Source organism: Cnephaeus nilssonii (assembly GCF_951640355.1).
Source record: "Cnephaeus nilssonii genome assembly, chromosome: 13".
Taxonomy (NCBI): Eukaryota; Metazoa; Chordata; class Mammalia; order Chiroptera; family Vespertilionidae; genus Cnephaeus; species Cnephaeus nilssonii.
This window is the reverse complement of record NC_137084.1, coordinates 18079304-18099315: the sequence shown is the minus strand read 5'-3', so window position 1 is coordinate 18099315 and position 20012 is coordinate 18079304. Positions and strand designations below refer to the sequence as shown.

At 41.1% G+C, this 20012-nt stretch overlaps 3 protein-coding genes across 3 annotated transcripts; 1 reads left to right on the top strand and 2 right to left on the bottom strand.

Annotated features, from left to right (window-relative positions):
- Positions 1–910: 910 nt before the first annotated feature.
- LOC307109697 (olfactory receptor 4C45-like) lies at positions 911–1858 on the top strand (the record flags this gene model as incomplete). The annotated part of the gene is made up of 1 exon (XM_079788563.1): positions 911–1858. One exon carries the CDS (start codon positions 911–913, stop codon positions 1856–1858), a length of 948 nt encoding a protein of 315 aa, XP_079644689.1.
- A 4368-nt stretch (positions 1859–6226) lies between these two features.
- On the bottom strand, positions 6227–7132 carry OR4C3 (olfactory receptor family 4 subfamily C member 3; the record flags this gene model as incomplete). The annotated part of the gene is made up of 1 exon (XM_079788595.1): positions 6227–7132. One exon carries the CDS (start codon positions 7130–7132, stop codon positions 6227–6229), a length of 906 nt encoding a protein of 301 aa, XP_079644721.1.
- Positions 7133–17360: 10228 nt separating this feature from the next.
- Positions 17361–18289, bottom strand: LOC307109723 (olfactory receptor 4S1-like; the record flags this gene model as incomplete). The annotated part of the gene is given in 2 exon segments (XM_079788591.1): positions 17361–17386; positions 17389–18289. Coding segments are annotated over 2 exon segments (927 nt in total).
- Positions 18290–20012: the final 1723 nt, after the last annotated feature.

The following is a 20012-nucleotide window of genomic DNA, read 5'->3' as shown; positions in this document are numbered from 1 at the left end:
TCCACATTTAATGGTGTGGAAAGAGTCAGCATGAAAGAGTCATGCTGAGCCAGACACAGCAACTGGGGCTGTTGAGTGAATGCTGCTCAATGAGCTGTTATAAAGACAGTTACTTGGTATTTTGAAGGAAAAAGACTTCATCTGAAGCTCTGGCTCTCTATGTACCTGTGCATTCATTTTGCAGAGTCATAACAGCTCACAACACATTTGATATAGATATAGTAAGGCTTGGTACTTTCATATCTGATACACAGTCGACTTTTTTCCTATTCAGTTATTTGTACACTTATTTCTGAATGAATCCATGCAGATTTTTTTTATTTATTTATCTTTATTGTTGAAAGTATTACAGATGTCCCCTTTCCTTCCCCATTGGCCCCCTCCACCTCCTGCCCACCCCCAACGCCAGGCCTTCACTGCACTGTTGTCTGTGTCCATGGGTTATGCATACATTTCTTTGGGTAATCTATTCCTGCCCCTCCTCCTTCCTTCCTCCTGAGATTCCTCAATCTGTAAAAGAATATTCTGTTCACATAACCTATATATATTCATGCCAATAGATAAGAATACCTTCAAAATAATTGTTACTAATGAGGTGTCCCCAAAAGTGAAAGAAAGCCATCTATGAGACTTTTAAAGCTACAAAGAAAGTTTGGAAGTCAACCACAAATCAACATTTACAATAACACCTTGTTTTTATTGTGGTGTTTGTAAGGTGTTGTCACTATTTGATTAATATAGGAGAAAATTTAACCTACTTCCATTCTTCTTTATAGCTATCTACAAAAATGACAGAGGTGATTGGAAGGGGTAGCTCCATCAATCCCAAAGACCAGGTCTAAAGAAGTGATAGACTATTTTAGTACTGAATTTAAAATATCATCATTCAAAAATACGGTGATCTTTCCAGATGGACCAAGCTGAATCAATGAAAAGGACAAGCAATGTAACAGAATTCATCCTACTGGGCCTGACCCAGAATCCAGAACTGCAGAAAGTCTTATTTGTTGTGTTTTTAGTCATCTACTTGATCACACTGACAGGTAACCTGCTTATCTCGGTCACCATCTTCATCACCCCAGCCCTGAGTTCTCCCATGTACTTTTTTCTCTCCTATTTGTCCATTTTAGATGGTTTCTACTCTTCTTCCATAGCACCCAAAATGATCTCTGACTTGATCTCTGAAAAGAACACCATATCCTTCAATGCTTGCATGACTCAGCTCTTTGCTGAACATTTCTTTGCTGGAGCTGAGATCATCTTGTTAATTGCCATGGCCTATGACCGCTATGTAGCCATCTGCAAGCCCTTGCACTATATGACCCTCATGAGCCGACCTGTGTGTGGTTTTCTCGTGGGAATGGCTGGAGTTTTAGGGCTTCTTCATGGAGGGATCCAGATTTTGTTCATGGTCCAGTTACCATTCTGTGGCCCTAATGTCATCGACCATTTTATGTGTGATTTAATACCTCTCCTGGAGCTAGCCTGCACAGACACTCACACTTTGGGGCCCCTGATTACTGCCAACAGTGGGTCACTGTGCTTGCTTGTTTTTTCTATGCTGGTTACTTCCTATGTCATCATCTTGTGCTCCCTCAGGACTCACAGCTCTAAAGGGCGTCGCAAAGCCCTGTCTACATGTGCCTCTCATGTCACTGTTATCATCTTATTCTTTGTACCTTGTTCATTCCTGTACCTAAGACCTTTAACCTCCTTCCCCATTGACAAAGCTGTGACTGTGTTTTGCACCATAGTAACTCCCATGTTGAACCCTTTAATCTACACCCTCAGAAATGCAGAAGTAAAAAATGTCATGAAAAAGCTCTGGGAGCAAATAATGAATACTGGTAATGAATAAATCTTGTAATTGGAATATGGGGGGGGGGGGGGATCTTGTGATATTTTGTTAGATATTTATTCCCCTTCTTAGTTGATTAAACTTGGGACAGTCAATTATTCTATCTGGATCATTTTTCTTCAGGAACCCACAATAATTATATGAGCCCAAAATAATTATATGAGCCCATGAAATGTGTTTTTTTACTTTTATTTTTTTATTTTTATTTTTTTTTTATTGTTTGAAGTATTACAAATAGTAGTACATATGTCTCCTTTTTTTCCCCATTGACCTCCCCCCGGCCTCCCCTACCCCCCAGTACATTCCCTCACCTGCCCTCCCCCCCGTGTCTTGTATCCATTGGTTATGTTTATATGCATGCGTACAAGTCCTTCGTTGATCTCTTACAGTGTTTTTTAATCTTTTTTTATGGAGGAAAGGACCCATGAGGACAAAAGTACCAAGGGCCTACAAAAGTCATAATGTTGCCCTTACTATGGATCTGAAACAGATCAACAGCAATATTCTTAAACACACTTTATACCCGGCACTACAGCTAGAATGAAGTTTTATTTTAAAGGAGGGAAAACAATGGTCAACAATGAACCACATGAACAATGGTGGTCCCACAAAATTATAACAGCTGAGAAATTCCTATCAGTTAATGACATCGTGGCTGACATAACATTGTAGGGCAACACATTCTTCACATGTTTGTGGTGCGTCTGGTGTAAACAAACCTACTGTGCTGCCAACCATATAAAAGTATAGCACACACAATTATGTTAGTGCATAATACATCATAATGATAACAAGGGGCTATAATACTGGTTTGTACATTTACTATTATTTTAGAATGTACTCTTTCTATTTATAAAAAAAAATGCTATAGAACAGTATGCCATGTTATGCCAGGAGCAACCTCATACATCTCATGCTTACTGCCTCTCTTAAAATTGCATCTTTTTTGTGTGCTTGGTTTAATCTCACATTGTACAGGCATGTAGACTATGATCATTAGGCTATATATGGTCATGTAAGAACAAGTATGTGTCATGGAACTGGACAATAATGTCCACAAATCTGAATTAGAGAAAAGAATCCATATCATGAACGTAATGAAAATCTAAGAGATTTGAAAATGGCCTGATGCTTGGAAGTCAGAGATTAAGAGCTTTGGATCAAATAAGCTTGATTTCTCATCTTGTCCCCAGCTTTAGAGAGCCTTGTAAGTGGAAGCAAGTTGCTTTACCTCTCTGCCTTTTTTTTCCATCTGTAAAAGGGAAATGGCATTACATATTTCCTTAAGTTGTAAGAATTAAATGATTTAAATTGGAAAAGAGTCACCTGAAAGATAGTGAAAATTGCTCAGACACTATACAGCCTTCAGAGATGACACCACAGCACCAGGTATGCTGGGGACTGCAGTGCCTGGCAGCAGAGTCCAAGGACACTGCCACTGTCATTCACTAACCATGATCACAGGAGGGTCAAACGTCTGCCTCAGCCTCACTTCACTTCAATATGTGTCATAAATGTCATCCATTTACAAGGAGGGCCAGCAAAGAAGTGAGTTATTATCTCCAACATGGAAACTTCATGGGGCCAGTGAGCAGGTCTCTGGACACTAAGAGCTAGCCCATCACCAACTCCCTATTCTGGGATTAAAATGCCCTTAAATATCTCTGTAGTTACCCATGGGTAGTGGTTAGAGTGATGTGAGATCTGAGCAAAACTTGTCTGAAAAGCTCTCATGAATGTTGAATCCTGTCAGTTCCGGTCCTCCAGAAGGAGGAGAAGGGGGAGCCCAAGGCCATAGACCAAAAGAACAACCTGTACAGAGTTTGTGATTTCTGGGGAAGAGCTCAGAAACGTGCTTTCAGGAGGTTTCTCACCCAGGGATTCAAAAAGTATGTGATGCTGACATGTCTCATGCTCTTGGAACTTTTATCAGGCTAGATCTCACTATATATGAAGGCCTTTGAAAAATAGATGCTCTGGCATAATTTCTTATGAGTAACCATCTTGTAAATATATGCAAGCAATTGTATGTTTAAAAAATCAAATTTAAAGATCTAATTGTAGTTCCCAAGAAAGATAGAATGAAACAGGATAATGTAAAAATAAAGATGATGATATAATGATGATTGCTAATGTTTGTTGAGCACGTTCTGTGAATAAAATCATGACCTAAGTACTTATTTTGTATGTTTTGAGGCAGCAAATTTCTGATCTTAATTTCTTTCTGTCCTTAATTCATTTGTAAGTTAGTTGGGCCATTGTTAATCATGATTCTGACAACCAAAAACAAAGGGCAAAAAAAATGTTTATAATAAAAATAAAAAATACATTCACACACACACATACACACAGTGCAATGGGATCCGTCTTTTATTCTATTTGAGGTTGTGACTACTGAAAATAAAGGTACTTTCCAAATTTCAACTAAAGTAAGTATGCTTTTCTAGAAAGTCTCATGATAAAATTGTGTCAAGCTGGCAAAAATGTTATTTTTAAGCAAGCCCCATCATGATTTCATATTTCTTAGCTGACGTAAAAATTAGCTTAATTATACTTTTACTATCTAACAGCAGAAATGAATAGGTATAGAATTGAAGGTCTTTTATATGTAGTGATTATTAATTAGACTTAAACATGTGACAAAGTGAAAAAAGTCAATATTTATTTTGCCCAAGAACTCAGCAACAGTTGTTTTTGCTAGATATAGAATTGGGGGATCAAACCATTATTTATTGATGATCTCCTGAATTTATTGAGTATTGAAGACTAATTTTTAGTACTTCCAGTTTCTTCCATAGTGTAAAAAGTGGATATGATGGTGAATTACAGATTTTGTCAAACAAAATATAAGTTTATTACAAATTATGGGAGCTTACAATCTTAAAGGGTGAAGCCTGGGAAGGGATATAGTCAGAGTTTGTAAAACTAGAAAAAGAATGGGATGAACATGAATGGATGTTTAGATTCCAGGATACTAGAATCCCTTGGAGTTTGAAACAAAAAGAAAGTTCACTTTTGTGTGTGTGTGTGTTTTTTATTTCTTTATTGATTAAGGTATTACATATTTGTCCTCATCCCCCCATTCCGAGCCCACACTCCTCCCCACACATGCCCCCACCCCCCTGTTGTCCTTAACCGCTGATTAGGCTCATATGCTTGCACACAAGTCCTTTGGCTGATCTCTCCCCTTTACCCCCACCCTCCCCTACCCTCCCTCTGAGGCCCGACAGTCTGATCCATGCCTCCTTGTTTCTGGGTCTGTTCTTGTTTATCAGTCTATGTTGTTCATTATTTCCCCTAGATGAGTGAGATCATGTGCTATTAGAAATACACTTATAAGAACCGAAAATGAGACAAGCAATAATGGTTATGGTGACAGGCAAATGAATCAGTCTGTAGTGAGTTTCTTTCTGGGCCAACAGTTCTTTTGAGACCCAAAAGTTCACTTTGCAACATTGGCCAAAACATAAACCACTCTGTTCTTAGCACAGCATATTTGAAACTTAGTAGAGATGGAAAACGAAAGAAAGGAACACTTGATTAATCAATTAACCTCATGGAAGATTAGGAAAAAGTTGAGGTACATATAATAATCTCAGGTAAAATGTGTTGGAGTATATGTGTCAGAAATCTGATTAGGAACTTTACATAGATTATCTAATTTAATTCTTACAATAACACTTTAGATATTATTATCTTTATTTATTTTAAAGACAAGCGTCAGACACTACAGAGGTTTGGTCACTTGCTCAAGGTCATGACATTTCCTGTATTATACATAGGAAATAAGAATCAGATGCAGGTTGACCTTGCTGCAGAGCCAAGATCTTACCATCTCTGCTGTAGGGTAGCAGCCTGCTGATGTCACAAAAAGGTGGAAGAAGAAATGGAAGCCAGACCTAGATGCACACAGACTCCTATATGTAGTGAAGTGTGAAGTTTTTTGCCTTAAGTTGTATTTTGCTCACATTTATACGATGCAATTATTGCACAGAGTCTTATGATATTAACATGGATTGCTACTGAAAGATCTGGATGATGAATCACAAATAACTGATTTTGAGTTTAGGCACGTCAAAGCTAGAGACACTTGATTAATCAATTAACCACATCAGGAGACATTTTTCTCATTTCTGAAACAGGGATAATAATCATTCATGCCCTATATATTTCATATAATTACTTTATAATCAAAGTATGCAGTTCAAGTGAAAAGAATAAACCACAGAAGTGTATGATGATGAATGGATGGATAAGATTAAATAAGTTGATATACGGTAACAAAACAGTTTTGGTTTGCTCCACTCACAGCAATAAAATCATTTCTATTTCCTGCTTTGCCACTCATGATCCACCTGCAATTTTTTACTATGTGAAAAGCTTCTTCATGGCACTTTTTACCTCATCATTTCTCAGGGTATAAATGAGCGGATTCAACATAGGTGTCAGAATACCGTAAAACACTGCCATGCTCTTGTCTATCGGTAAAGTAAATGAAGGGCGCACATAAGTAAACACACAGGGCACAAAGAACAGGGCAACAACAGTGAAGTGGGCCCCACAGGTGGAGAGGGCCTTGCGTCTCCCCTCTGCACTGTGGGACCTCAAGGAGCGCAGGATGACAATATAGGAGGCGGCCAGCATGAGAAAGTTCAACAGGCAGATGGCACCACTGTTGGCAACCACCAGCAGACTGGTGACATATGTGTTGGTGCAGGCGAGTTCCAGCAAGGGGTACAAGTCACAGACAAAGTGATTAATTATGTTGGGCCCACAGAAAGGCAACTGAAGGACCAGGAGGAGCTGAACCAATGAATGCAGGAAGCCCCCAAGCCAGGTTACTCCTACCAGCAGGGCACAGAGATGCCTGGTCATGATAACTGGGTAGTGCAGGGGCTTGCAGATGGCCACGTAACGATCATAGGCCATCACCGTGAGCAGAATAATCTCAGCACCTCCCAAAAAATGGGCTCCAAAGAGCTGAGCCATGCAACCCTCATAAGAGATGGTTCTCCCCTCATACAAGGAGTCAGCGACGAGTTTAGGGGCCATTGAAGAAGAATAGCAGGTGTCTATAAAGGACAGGTTGGCCAAGAAAAAATACATGGGGGAATTCAGGGTGGGACTGGAAGTGATGGTGACCACAATGAGCATGTTGCCACCGACTGTGGCCACATAAATGGTCAAGAAGACCACAAAAAGAACTCGCTGTATTCCTGGGTTCTGTGACAGTCCCAGCATGAAAAATTCTGTGGTATTGTGTGATATTTCCATAGTCCAAGGACACAGAGAATGCAGGTACAGATTTGCCTATAAATCAACAGAGAAACATAATCATAACATTACTAATTCCAGAAGGAAATATTGCAAGGTTTCTTTTATCTACACCCAATTCCCTTTGCCCCTTTTAACTCTTTCTGTTCCAAAATTCTTATACAAACTTAGTGTGTTAATCACAAAATGTCAGCATCTGTCTATCTGCTAACTTCAGCATCAGTGGGTACTAAATATCTAAGTTATTACATTAAAATAATAATTTAATTAGTCATATTTTAGTTTATTTTGTTACTATTGAACTTTTGTCAGATATTGGTTTTCCAATTCAATGAGAGTCCCTCTCTGACCATTTTCAGCAAGGCTCCACCTAGACACAATGGCACTTGAGAAAACTATGAACATTCCAAATCTCCTGAAACTTCTACATGAACAGTCCACATATTAAATCTTTCTTCTTGGACTGTGCAGTGAGGTTTGCTACACTTTCTGTTGCAGGTATTTCCAATAGTAACACAAAGTGAAGCAAAACCAACTAAAGCAAGGATTGGGAGAAACTGATGAGATTGTAGCTGGAGACTTGCTCAACTTCTCCATTTCTCTCCCTGCTCATTTACTCCCACTACGTGCACAGACTATGGACAAGCTCATGTCTAGGAAGCCAACTTAAATTACTCCTCCCCCTTGCTTTATATATTCTACATACTCTGCATTTTGCTTTTCTTTGGCTTGGTAAAATTCTTCTGGTTAAAGCTACTAGACCTTCTGCAGTTTACAGGAAGGAGTCAAAGGTTACAAAAATAAAAAAGTTTGGTGAGAATCAGTGAAGGGTTCTATTAAATTATTATCTGTGCATTCTCTACATAAATGAAGCTATGGGGGCAGGGAGAAGAGATGGCCTGTCTTACTCAGCTGCAAATTACAGTCTCATCCAGCAGAATATTCCTACTCACCCTTTATTCTCCTAACAAAATGAAGGAAAAATGCCTGTGCCTGTTTTAGTTTTGAGAGACACATAATCTATCATTCTCCTGAAAACACAGACATTCTTAAGGTAGCTAAATCTCTCAACTTGATGAAGATCTGATGCTCAGTTTGGTGGGAATTAAAGGGAAATCATTAAGTGTCAGAGGAAGAAAGACACACCCAGATATAAGAAACACTGGAGAGAAGAGTTCTGTGTTGATCAGGAAGCTGCCTCCTTTTTCTCTCTCCAAGCTTTGTTGCAAGAAGGCAAATACAGCTTCTGCAAGTGACAAGCTTGATGGGGACCTTTTCAGAGTAGAACTTAATGGCCAAGAGCACAGATAACAGTAACAAGAGCCAACGCCTGTGTAGCACTTAGTCTTTGCCAAGCACTGTCCTAACTGCCCTACATATATCAGTTCATATAATCCTCACTTCATGCCCAGGAGGTAAGTCACTGTCTTTATCCTTATATTGCAGAAGAGAGTCAGGAACACATTCAGCAACTTACAGACGCATATTCAGCTAATAATTGACAGAGCAAGCAAGCACTCTAGCTAAGGAGTCTGTGGGCTTTTTGTACTATACTGTCACTTAAGCTCATCTGCGTTTGACTCCTTCCTCTGCTGCTGTTGACTGTCTGTATAAACTGGGAATACTGCTCTACCCTGAGGTTGCAGAGAAAAGTAAATGAAAATAGTGCATGTTAAGTGTTTGTATCAAGCCTAGATATGACAAATATTTAATAAAGGGCACATCTGATATCACCATCATCAACACCATTGGCATGTGGCTTAGGAACCAAGGACCTAAATGCATGTACTTGAGACCAAGCAGGTATTGATATGGGTACAATTTTATTATACTAGTAAATATGAAAAAATCCCTAATCCTTATCTCCATAGAGAATACAAGAGTAGAAAAATAGAATCAATATGAATAGTAGATAGTTTAGCTAAATAATACATTTATATGCCCCAAAATAAAAATGTTCAGCTGGTTCATTGCTGTGATTCAAATTTATGGAAGTAAAAAATAAATTATTTGTTAAAAACTAGCAAAAAATAAAAGGCTCCTGTTTGAGTTATCCAGGAGAAGCAAAATTATTTCATGGAAAATAACGCAAATTTTAGTAAAATTATTCCACCACATTTTTATTTGAATTGCATTTTATTTTATTTTATTTTAAAAATAGATTATAGAAAACTTACATTGACTGGATCTGAGGACATCAACAGGTCACCAGGATTGGTTTGATTTATACCCTAACATCATGGAATGGTGAGACTGGTCATCTAAGCCAGCTCCAAGCATAGCATCCCAAATTTTTCTGTTCCACATAACTAAACTCCTGAATGAAATTTGAATTGTATTTTAAATTGAAACAAAGCATAGCTGAGGCCATTGCTATCAATTGCAGAAACTCATCTGAACTGAAACTTTCTTAGAATAGCAGTAGGTGAAACCCAAAAGGTTGTCATTCACTTACAAGCAGCTAGGAATTCGTTTTGTGATCCATTTCCCTCTTATTTGCTGAAGAACCCTATGACATTTAAAATCATCTTTTCCGATTGTCTCCATTTTAGAGACAGTGGATTGAAGACTCAGAGTTTAGGTGCAGCTGGTCCAAGGTCACATGGGTGATTCATGGCAGAGGCCCGCCTGGCTCCCAGGTCACTCGTGGCTCCAGGTCACTCAGGTGCCCTTTCCAATATAACCACCCCCTTCCGTTCTCTATGTTGTCTTTGAAATGCCAAATAAAACCCTGCTGCTAACATGAGGGAGATAGTTCCCAGGAATAGCCAGCTTCTTAGCTCTGCTTTCTGCTAATACTCATCAGCACCCTGTGAGAGAAATCTTTCTCCTTCCCCTGAACAGGGTTATTTATAAGGTGAGAGTGATAACACTGGGGTTTCCTATGTGTGTGCTTTCCACCTCTCTGAGGGAGACTTCTCCCCTCCCAGGACCATTGCGGAAGCAGCTTAAAACTAGCTTTTGCCTTGTTCACAGGTCCGAACCATGTTGATGCCATCATTTAATTATTCTCTTCGAATACAGTTTTGGTCTCACAAGGAGTGACCTCTACATTCTTCCTCCTAGAAGTTCCCTTTGTCCTTCTAGTGTCTACACGGCTAGTCCACAAATTGTCAGGAGGAAAAGGGAATTATGGTATTTCAGAAACTGGTATTAAGGGTTATCTTAAGGAAAATGGCTAACTGGACAAAAGTAAAAATCAACAGCATTTATTGAGCATCTTCCATGTTCTAAGCATGGGTACTAGCCCTTTTCACATACATCATCTCTTTCATCTTCCCCCATAAGGCTGTGAGAAAAGTATCACTCCCCTTTATCCACACCGCTACTGTGTGGTGTACTGAAAGATCAGAGAAAGGAGGGCCAGAAGGACCTGAATTGAAATTGCACCTCCACCATTTCAACCATTCAATAAGTACTTTTTCAGGCACTTCGTTAAATGCCAGGAATATCAGAGTGAATAAAATGAACATGTTCCCAGCAACTTATACTCCAAAAGGGGGAGAGCTGCCTCCAAACCAAAGCAGGGCATAAGCAAAATAATTACAAATGCAAAAACATGGAATGTATTAATATATAAATATATTTTTAATCTTGATGATATTGATACACGTTTAATAATTATTGACATGTGAAGCCCGTTTTTCTCCATAAAAATTGTAACCATTTACATTTTCAGTATTCTTACCTATTCAGCATGTGTAATTCCCAATACTGAATGAATCCTACTCTAAGCCTTCTCCAACGTGTTCCCTGAAAGCTTCCAAAAAAAGTCACAAAATAGGATTTTGTCTGCTATCAATTTGTCACCAACTTCAAAAGGCCCATCAACATTGCCCAGCAATCCTATTATATCAACACATTTTTCCACTTCTCCTCAAGGACCATTTAAAAATTTCTTCAAAATTCTGTTCCCCAACCACAAATCTCTACTCTTCACTTGTTTTTTTTAACTTTATTTTTCAACTATAGTTTACATTCAACATTATTTTGTATTAGTTTCACGTGTACAGCATAGTGGTTAGACAATCATAATTTACAAAGTGGTTCCCCCGATATGTCAAGTACCCACCTGGCACAATACATAGTTATTACAATATTATTGACTATATTCCCTGTGCTCTATGTTACATCCCCATAACTATTCTGTAACTACAAATAGGTACTTCTCAATCCCTTCACCTTTTTCACCCAGTCTCCTAACCTCTCTCCCCTCTGGCAACAGTCTGTTCTCTGTATCTATTAGTCTGTTTCTATTTTGTTTGTTTATTTTGCTCGTCTGATTCCACATATAAGTGAAATCAATGGTATTTGTCTTTATCTGTCTCACTTATTTCACTTAGTATAATACTCTCTATATTCATACATGCTGTCACAAATGGTAAGATTTCCTCCTTTTTTTATGGCCATGCAGTATTCCATTGTGTAGAGGTATCATAGCCTTTTTATCCACTCATCTACTGATGGGCACTTGGGCTGTTTCCAGATCTTGACTATCTATATATATAAAAGCCTAAGTGACCGTTATGACTCAATGACCGGAACGACTGGTTGACCAGTCACTATGATGTGCACTGACCACCAGGGGGCAGACCCTCAACACAGGAGCTGCCCCCTGGTGGTCAGTGTGCTCCCATAGCCAACCTCCCGTGGTTCCTCCCCACTGCTGGCTGTGCGCCCCCCCCCCCAATAGGCCTCAATCACCGGCCAGTCTGAGGGACCCTACCATGCATGAATTCATGCACCTGGCCTCTAGTCCTATATAATAAATGGGTAATATGCAAATCGACCGAATGGCAGAACGACTGGTCGCTACGATACGCACTGACCATCAGGGGGCAGACGCTCAACGCAGGAGCTGCCTCCTGGTAGTCAGTGTGCTCCCACAGAGGGAGCACCACTCAGCCAGAAGCTGGACTCATGGCTCACAGCTGGTGAGCGCAGCGGCAGTGGCAGCAGTGCTAAGGATGTCCAACTGACAGCTTAGGCCTGCTCCCCGGCCTAAGCTGTCAGTCAGACATCCCCTGAGGGCTCCCAGACTGTGAGAGGGCGCAGGCCCGGCTGAGGGACCGCCCCTCCCCTCCCCACCACAAATCTCATGAACCAGGCCTCTAGTTGTAAATAATGCTGCTATGAACATAGGAGTACGTATATTCTTTCTGATTGGTATTTCGGAATAACTCCAAAGCATGCCCCCATAGAAATCAAGTAAATGACCTACCTGGTTGCCTCAATTCTTAACGCTATTTTCTAAATATTTTGCAGTCAGAAAACTGACTCACTTGCATAAGTCACCACAGGCAAATGGAGTTTCGTTTCATTAACAAAGTCTAAATGTAAAGTAATCAAAGGATATAAAGACTATGTTTACTCTTCTAAATGTGCAAATCTTGGTTCGAACTGTTCCTCAGCAAAATTGAGGTTGCTGTGAATTTTTTTTTAACCTCACGTCACCCTGCTTGGCCCCAGAGAATGGCTGGTTAGCCAGAGACGGGTAAGATTCCTCAAGGAAGGAACACCCTAAGACAGGCACAGTTGCAGAGGGGCCATCAGGAGAGAATTTGGGGATCAACAGAGGTGGGGCACAGACCCTCACCCCCCCAACATTGCAGGGGCCTGAACCCTAGCCCCTTCTGAGGGAGGTCTCCTGCCCCCATGGCTGCTTCGTGCTTCCCATGCCCAGCTCAGATCAGGACCCAGGTGACCGACAGAGACTTGGCCGACAGCAGCTGCCCTCTCACTCCAACAAGAATTGTTTGAGTTGTCTTGTACCCATGGTGTGGGGAAGAGGGTTTACGATATCTAAATCCAGCCTACCACCAGGAATGCTCAGGACCTACTCAAGAAGGCAAATAATCCCTTCCACCAATATTTACAGGGTAAAACAAGATTATTGTTAGAGTAATAAATTTGACAGTAAAATAGTAGTCAAGTTTTCAGGCAAATTTAAATTGGCTAGTTGAAACAAGCGAATATTCTAGAAAAATTAATTGTACTGGACAAAAAGGTGTTCCTAAAGTGTTAACTAAAATTTTTATTGGTACTTCATCTCATGATAAAATTGTGCACCATGTAATGAGCCTAAAACAGTAATATTATAGTGCAAAAAATTAAAATTTAAAAGCCATCAAGACTACATTATAAAATTTTCAAAAGCCTCCTAACATTTAAATCAAAAAAGGAGGGGATAGTAGAGGAATATCATGTAAGGAAAAATATCCTGTAAGTAAATTACACCTAGAAAATTAATACTTTAGAAAATTAATTGTAAGGCTAAAAGCAAGACACCCATGAAAAACACACAAGGTGACAAAACAAGCCAGAGGAAAATCATTTGGGCAAAAAATGAAATAGGATCCCAAGTCAAATTTATAGAAAAAATTCCTTTATTAACTTTTGGTCGAGAATATGTTTCTATATTTTCAGAAAACAACTCTGAGACCATGTAGATTCCAGCAACAGAGAGGAATCGAAAGGACTACTCCAGCCATGAAGACAGAAGAGAAGCAGTCCAGAGATGGAAGACGCTGATGTGGCCTTCCCATACTAGCAGTTAGCAGCTGTGCATCACTGCAGGTTGCCCAGGACCAAACCAGAGAGAGTCGGACCTGCATTACCACCATTTGTCCACCATCCAGAACTGTAATGTCAGTGCTGACATGTACACATAAGGAACTGTTGGACATTGAAATTGGGTCTCAAAAGAACTGTTGGCCCAGAAAGAAACTCTCTACAGACTGATTCATTTGCCTGTCACCATAACCATTATTGCTTGTCTCATTTTCGGTTCTTATAAGCGTATTTCTAATAGCATATGATCTCACTCATCTAGGGGAAATAAAGAACAACATAGACTGATGAACAAGAACAGACCCAGAAACAAGGAGTCATGGATCAGACTGTCGGGCCTCAGAGGGAGGGTAAGGAAGGGTGGGGGTAAAGGGGAGAGATCAACCAAAGGACTTGTGTGCAAGCATATGAGCCTAACCAGCGGTTAAGGACAACAGGGGGGTGGGGGCATGTGTGGGGAGGGGTGGGGGATGAGAATGGGGGGATGAGGACAAATATGTGATACCTTAATCAATAAAGAAATTTAAAAATTTTTTTAAAAAAAGGAGACTTATGTAAAACTTTAGACAATAAAAAATAAATAAATAAATAAATAAATAAATAAATAAATAAATAAATAAATAAAATTGAGGTTGCTGGGTAGGCTAACACCCTCAGGCTGAAATGGAGCTATTGCCTTCATTTCTACCAGAGATGTTCAGATAGTAAATGAAGTAGGAAAGCTTTCCTGGGACCCCCACAAGATCACATTGGTAGGGGAAAAGCATAAATAAACTTCTGTCGCTGAGTGCCACCATCTTTCCACATACCCAACATGCCAGCACCAAGAGGTAAAATTAATGAACACAAAGTTCTACAGCTAGAAGATGACAGGGTGAGTTCCAGTCCAGATGATTCCCTCCCTGAAGTCTATGCACTTTTCACTGAACCACTAAAGAAAAGAAGGAAATGAGCTCAATTTTCAACGTTCTCCTAAGTACAGAGAGCTTTGAAAGGGCTATGATTGACACCATGGAGTATTAGTGGCTCATATAAAGTACAACAGCAGTCTTTTTTTTAACCTCACCCAATGAAATTATTTTATTGATTTTAGAAAAAGAGAAAAGGGGGACAGAGGAGGGGGGAGAAACAACGATGTGAGAAACATACATCGGTTACCGCACAACCTAGGTATGTGCCCCAACTGGGAATTGAACCCACCACCTTTTGGTGTACGGGATGACACTCCAACCAACTTAGCCACATTGGCCAGGGCCATGATCCCACGTTTTTCCAAGGACTTTTAAAAGAAGGTGATTTATTCAACACAGATTAATTAAGCTGATGTACAAATATTTCTGAGAATATTGCTTTCAAGATACCACTGGCTATTTTATTGCCATTATTCTCATAGTCAAGATCAACATTTGCATTTGTGTTAGGCATCTGATGAAACAAAAAGTTTTTTCTACACTACCATCCTCACCCAATCCTGATCACACTTCCCCTGAGGATTATGCCTATTTTATGAGGCTGTTGTAACGATTAAAGAAGTTAATGCGAGGTGATCGGTAAACATCTGAGGAATGAATAATCAATCTGGAGTTACAAGGGCTTTAGGAGAAAGGGCAGGGTCAAAGAGAACAGAAGACATTATCAACAGAGGTAGTAGCTACCTCTGAAAAACAGACTTTGATATAGGATTTTGCAAGGTCCTATGTGTCCTCCTGCAACCTTCTGAAACTGGCATTGTCACTGTGTCCTTTTGTAAATGTGAAAATTGAGACCCAACTGGATGAAATGAACCACAAATGATTAATTAAGAAGGATTCTAATCCTGCTCTTCTAAATCCATTTTGCACAAATTGGCTCCCTCTACATGGAAACAAAATAAAGCAAAGGGGATGAGTGTGGGTGGCAGTCCTTGCTCAGCTGGAGAGGAATCGGTACTGCTGGGTGAGGTGCTGAAGCTTGTTCTCCTGGCTCTGTTCACCATCATCCCAGGCCACCACCAATCCATGGTCCTTCAAAACATCCTTGTCTGTATTGCTTAATGTCCATTCATTCAGCCTTTGTCAAGAAATCCTGAGGTGGGAAAAGTCCTGAAAGCAGATTTAAGGAACCTGGATTTTGGTCGCTATCTTGCTCTGGATTTACTGTGCAACTTTAAGTAAATCCTTTAACCTCTCTACATTTGTTGATTCATCTGCCTGCTGAGAGAGCATGAAATGAAGGAATAAGAGTAAAGTGCCTCTAATATCATAAGAGACCAAATTAATTTCATTAGGCACATGTTAGCCACAGTAAAGCAATTACCTAGTGCTATTATATATTGTACTAGTGGCCCGGTGCACAAAATTCATGCACGGGGGGGGGGGGGGGTACAGTCCCTCAACCTGGCCTGCACCCTCTCCAATCTGGGACCCCTCGGGGGATGTCCAACTGCCAGGACTACTGGCTCCTAACCGTTCACCTGCCTGCCTGCCTGATCACCCCTAACCATTCTGCCTGGTGGCCTAATCAACCCCAACTGCCCCTCCCTTCTGGCCTGATCATCCCTAACTGCCTGCCCCTGCCAGCCTGCTCACCCCCACCTGCCCCTCCTGCCGGCCTGCTCACCCCCAACTGCCCCCCCCCTTGCCAGCCTGATTGACCCCAACTGCCCCCCCCGTGCCGGCCTGATCATCCCCAACTGCCCCCCACCCCCGCCAACCTGCTTGCCCCCAACTGCCCTCCCCTGCTGGCCTGATCACACCTAACCGCCTCTGCCTTGGCCCCGTCACCATGGCTTTGTCCGGAAGGATGTCAGAAGATCTCTGAAAGATCTCCCAGTCTAATTAGCATATTACTCTTTTATTAGTATAGATAGGTGAGATACTTGAACTTCCAAGAGGCTCTGTCATTCACAGGCTCTTGTATGTTTCCTGAATGAGGCATTAATTATCACACTAAGGGCCCACTTCACTGTAAGCCCCTTGAGGGCAGAAATTACATCTTATTTTTTTTAATATATTTTTATTGATTTCAGAGAGGAATGGAGATGGAGAGAGAGATAGAAACATCAATTGAGAGAGAATCATTGATCAGCTGCCTCCTGCACACCCCACACTGGGGATCAAGCCCACAACCCAGGCATGTGTCCTGACCAGGTATCAAACCATAACCTTCTGGTTCATAGGTCGATGTTCAACCACTAAACCATACCAGCTGGGCCATCTTAGTTTTATTTGTATCCCACTACCTCACTCATTGCAAACACTCAATAGATATTTAATGAATGGAGGATTGAAGAAACCTATGGGATTATTATTATGAAAAGAGCTTATGAGACAAACAAAAACTCATAGACACAGAAAGCAGTATGGTGGTCATCAGAGGGAAGTGGGTGGAGGTAGTTAAGGTTAAAGAGGGTCAAATACATAGTGACAGAAGAGGATGTGACTTTGGGTAGTGGGCACACAATGCAATATACAGATGGTGTATCATAGAAATGTACATACATTCAAAACATATATAATCTTATTAACTCATGTCACCCCAATAAATTTATTTTTTTAAAAGAGCTGGAAGGACAGTTCTCATTACAAGCATCAAACTGGAGATGCAAAGCCTGTGTTGGATGCTACAAAATGGGAAGTCTCCCAAGTTCCAGGCTGGATAAGATTTCCTGGAGTGTCACTCACTTCTCTCCCGAATACCCCTTGACCTAAACACTTTCCTCATGGCATTTTTTACCTCATTGTTCCTCAGGGTGTAGATCAGAGGATTCAGCAAAGGTGGCATGACAATGTTAAAGAGGATGACAAGTTTGTCAGCAGACAGGGTGGTAGAGGGACGAATGTACATGAACATGGGGGGCACAAGGACCAAAATAACGGTGATGATGTGTGAGCCACATGTGGACAGAGCTTTGCGGCGGCCCTCAGATGACCGGCTTCTCAGGTTTAGTAAGATGACCACATAGGACACAATAAGGATAATGAAGCACACTAAAGACAGAATGCCACTGTTGGCCATCACAATGAGTCCCACTACATAGGTGTCTGCACAGGCCAGCTTCAGCAGGGGATGAACATCACAGAAAAAGTTGTCAATCTCATTGGGCCCACAAAAGGGCAGCTGCACCGTGAGGAGGGTCTGCAGGATGGAATGGAAGAAGCCAGCCACCCAGGAGGCCCCTGCCAGCAAACCACACTTCTGTCGATCCATAATGGTTATGTAGTGCAGGGGCTTACAGATGGCCACATAGCGATCATAGGCCATGGCTGTGAGGAGGAAGATCTCAGTGCCACCAAAGAAGTGGGCAGAAAAGAGCTGGGTCATGCAGCCATTGAAGGAGATGGTCTTGCGCTCCACGAAAGTGTCAGCGATCATCTTGGGCGTAGTAGCAGACGGATAGCACATGTCAGCGAAAGACAAGTGGCTGAGGAAGAAGTACATAGGAGCATGCAGGGTCTTGCTGGCATTGATGGTGATGATGACCATGAGGTTCCCCAGGAGAGTGAGCATGTGGAAGAGGGAGAAGACCACGAAGCACACATGCTGTAATTCCCTGCTCTGGAAAAGGCCGAACAACACAAACTCAGTCACGTTGTTCTTGGTGCCCATGGATTCTCTGCCCTGAACATCAACAAAGTGGTTAGCTCTGCAATGACACAAATTATGTGATATAAGAAAATTTCCCAAATCCAGGGAGTCAGGAAACTGTACTCGGTCTAATAATGATTCTAACACCCAATTTCAATTGGGGAGAGGGCTTCCCCACATATACAAGCAATTCTCAGACACCAGCTGGGAGTCCTACAATTCAACTCAATTTTTTACATTACCTGGAGATATAGCATCAGGTCCCACAACACACACACACATACACACACACACACACACACACACACACACACACACACACCCCTATATGCTTCTGACCTAACTGCCATAGATTGGAGGCTCCAATGACTCCCTCCTTGGCCTCCCTCCACTAATTTGCTAGTGTGGAAATCAGAGAAAGATTTGGCTTACAAGACTGCCAGTTTATTATAAAAGTATGTAGAACTCAGGAATGGCCAAGTGGAAGAGATACATGGAGCAAGGTATGTGGTAAGAGCTTCAATGCTCTCTGAGCACATCATTCTCCAACTCTCCACCTGTTCACCACTGGAAGCTCTCCAAACCCCACCCTTTGGATGTTTATAGAGGCTTCATTACTTAGTCATGATTGATTAAAACATAGGTCATTAGCCGAAACTGGTTTGGCTCAGTGGATAGAGCGTTGGTCTGCGGACTGAAGGGTCCCAGGTTCGATTCCGGTCGGGGGCATGTACATTGCTTGAGGGCACATCCCCGGTAGGGGGTGTGCAAGAGGCAGCTGGTCGATGTTTCTCTATCATCGATGTTTCTAGCTCTCTGTCCCTCTCCTTTCCTCTCTGTAAAAAGTCAATAAAATATATTATAAAAAAAAAACATAGGTCATTGGTGATCAAGTCAACCTTGGCCCCTATCCTTAGATGATCTACAGGCATTCCAAAGGTCACCTCATTAGCATGACAACTGACCCTTTATATTAATCACTGGTCAGGAAATTCCAAGGGTTTTAGAAGCTCTGTGCTACATATGTGGACAAAGACCAAATATATACTTCTTATTAAAAAATCACAATATCACAAGTCTCCAGCTGTGCTTTATACTAACTGTGAACTTTGGCAAATCAATTAACTTTTCAGAACCTTGTTTTCAAAGTGTAAAAAGGTAAGGATATCTGTCACTTCCTCTGTGTTCTATTGTCCCTGGTATATACCATCTTCATGGTGTCAGTGGCATTGTTCTGTAATTGTTCATTTACATGCCTACTCTCCACACTAGGCTATGAGTTGCTTGATCACAAGGCTCCCGACCACTTGACTCTAGATAATGTTCACTATCTAGCACATAGTATGCATTCAATAAATGTTTGTGAAATAAGGAATTAATAAATACCTGCCCGGTCCACCAACTGTGTCTAAAAATAAACTCCTGATCTTTCCCCTAAAGCATATATTTCTGAAAGGCTTCTAGCTCGGTTGTTGGCAAGTCCAACTATCTGAATGCTCAGCCTAAAAATCTTAGTTATCCTGATTCCTCTTTCCTCACATCTCACATCTGATCAATTAAGAACTACTGCTGTCTTTACCTCCATAAGAATATGCCCTCACCACCTCCATAGCTTCCATCCTGTTCTGAGCCACAATCACCTCTCCCTGGCTTGCTAAATGATGTCCCTAATTCTCCTCCTAACACATACCCTACCATGAGTCAATCTCATCACAATAATCAGAGGGCTTCCTCAAAGCCTACA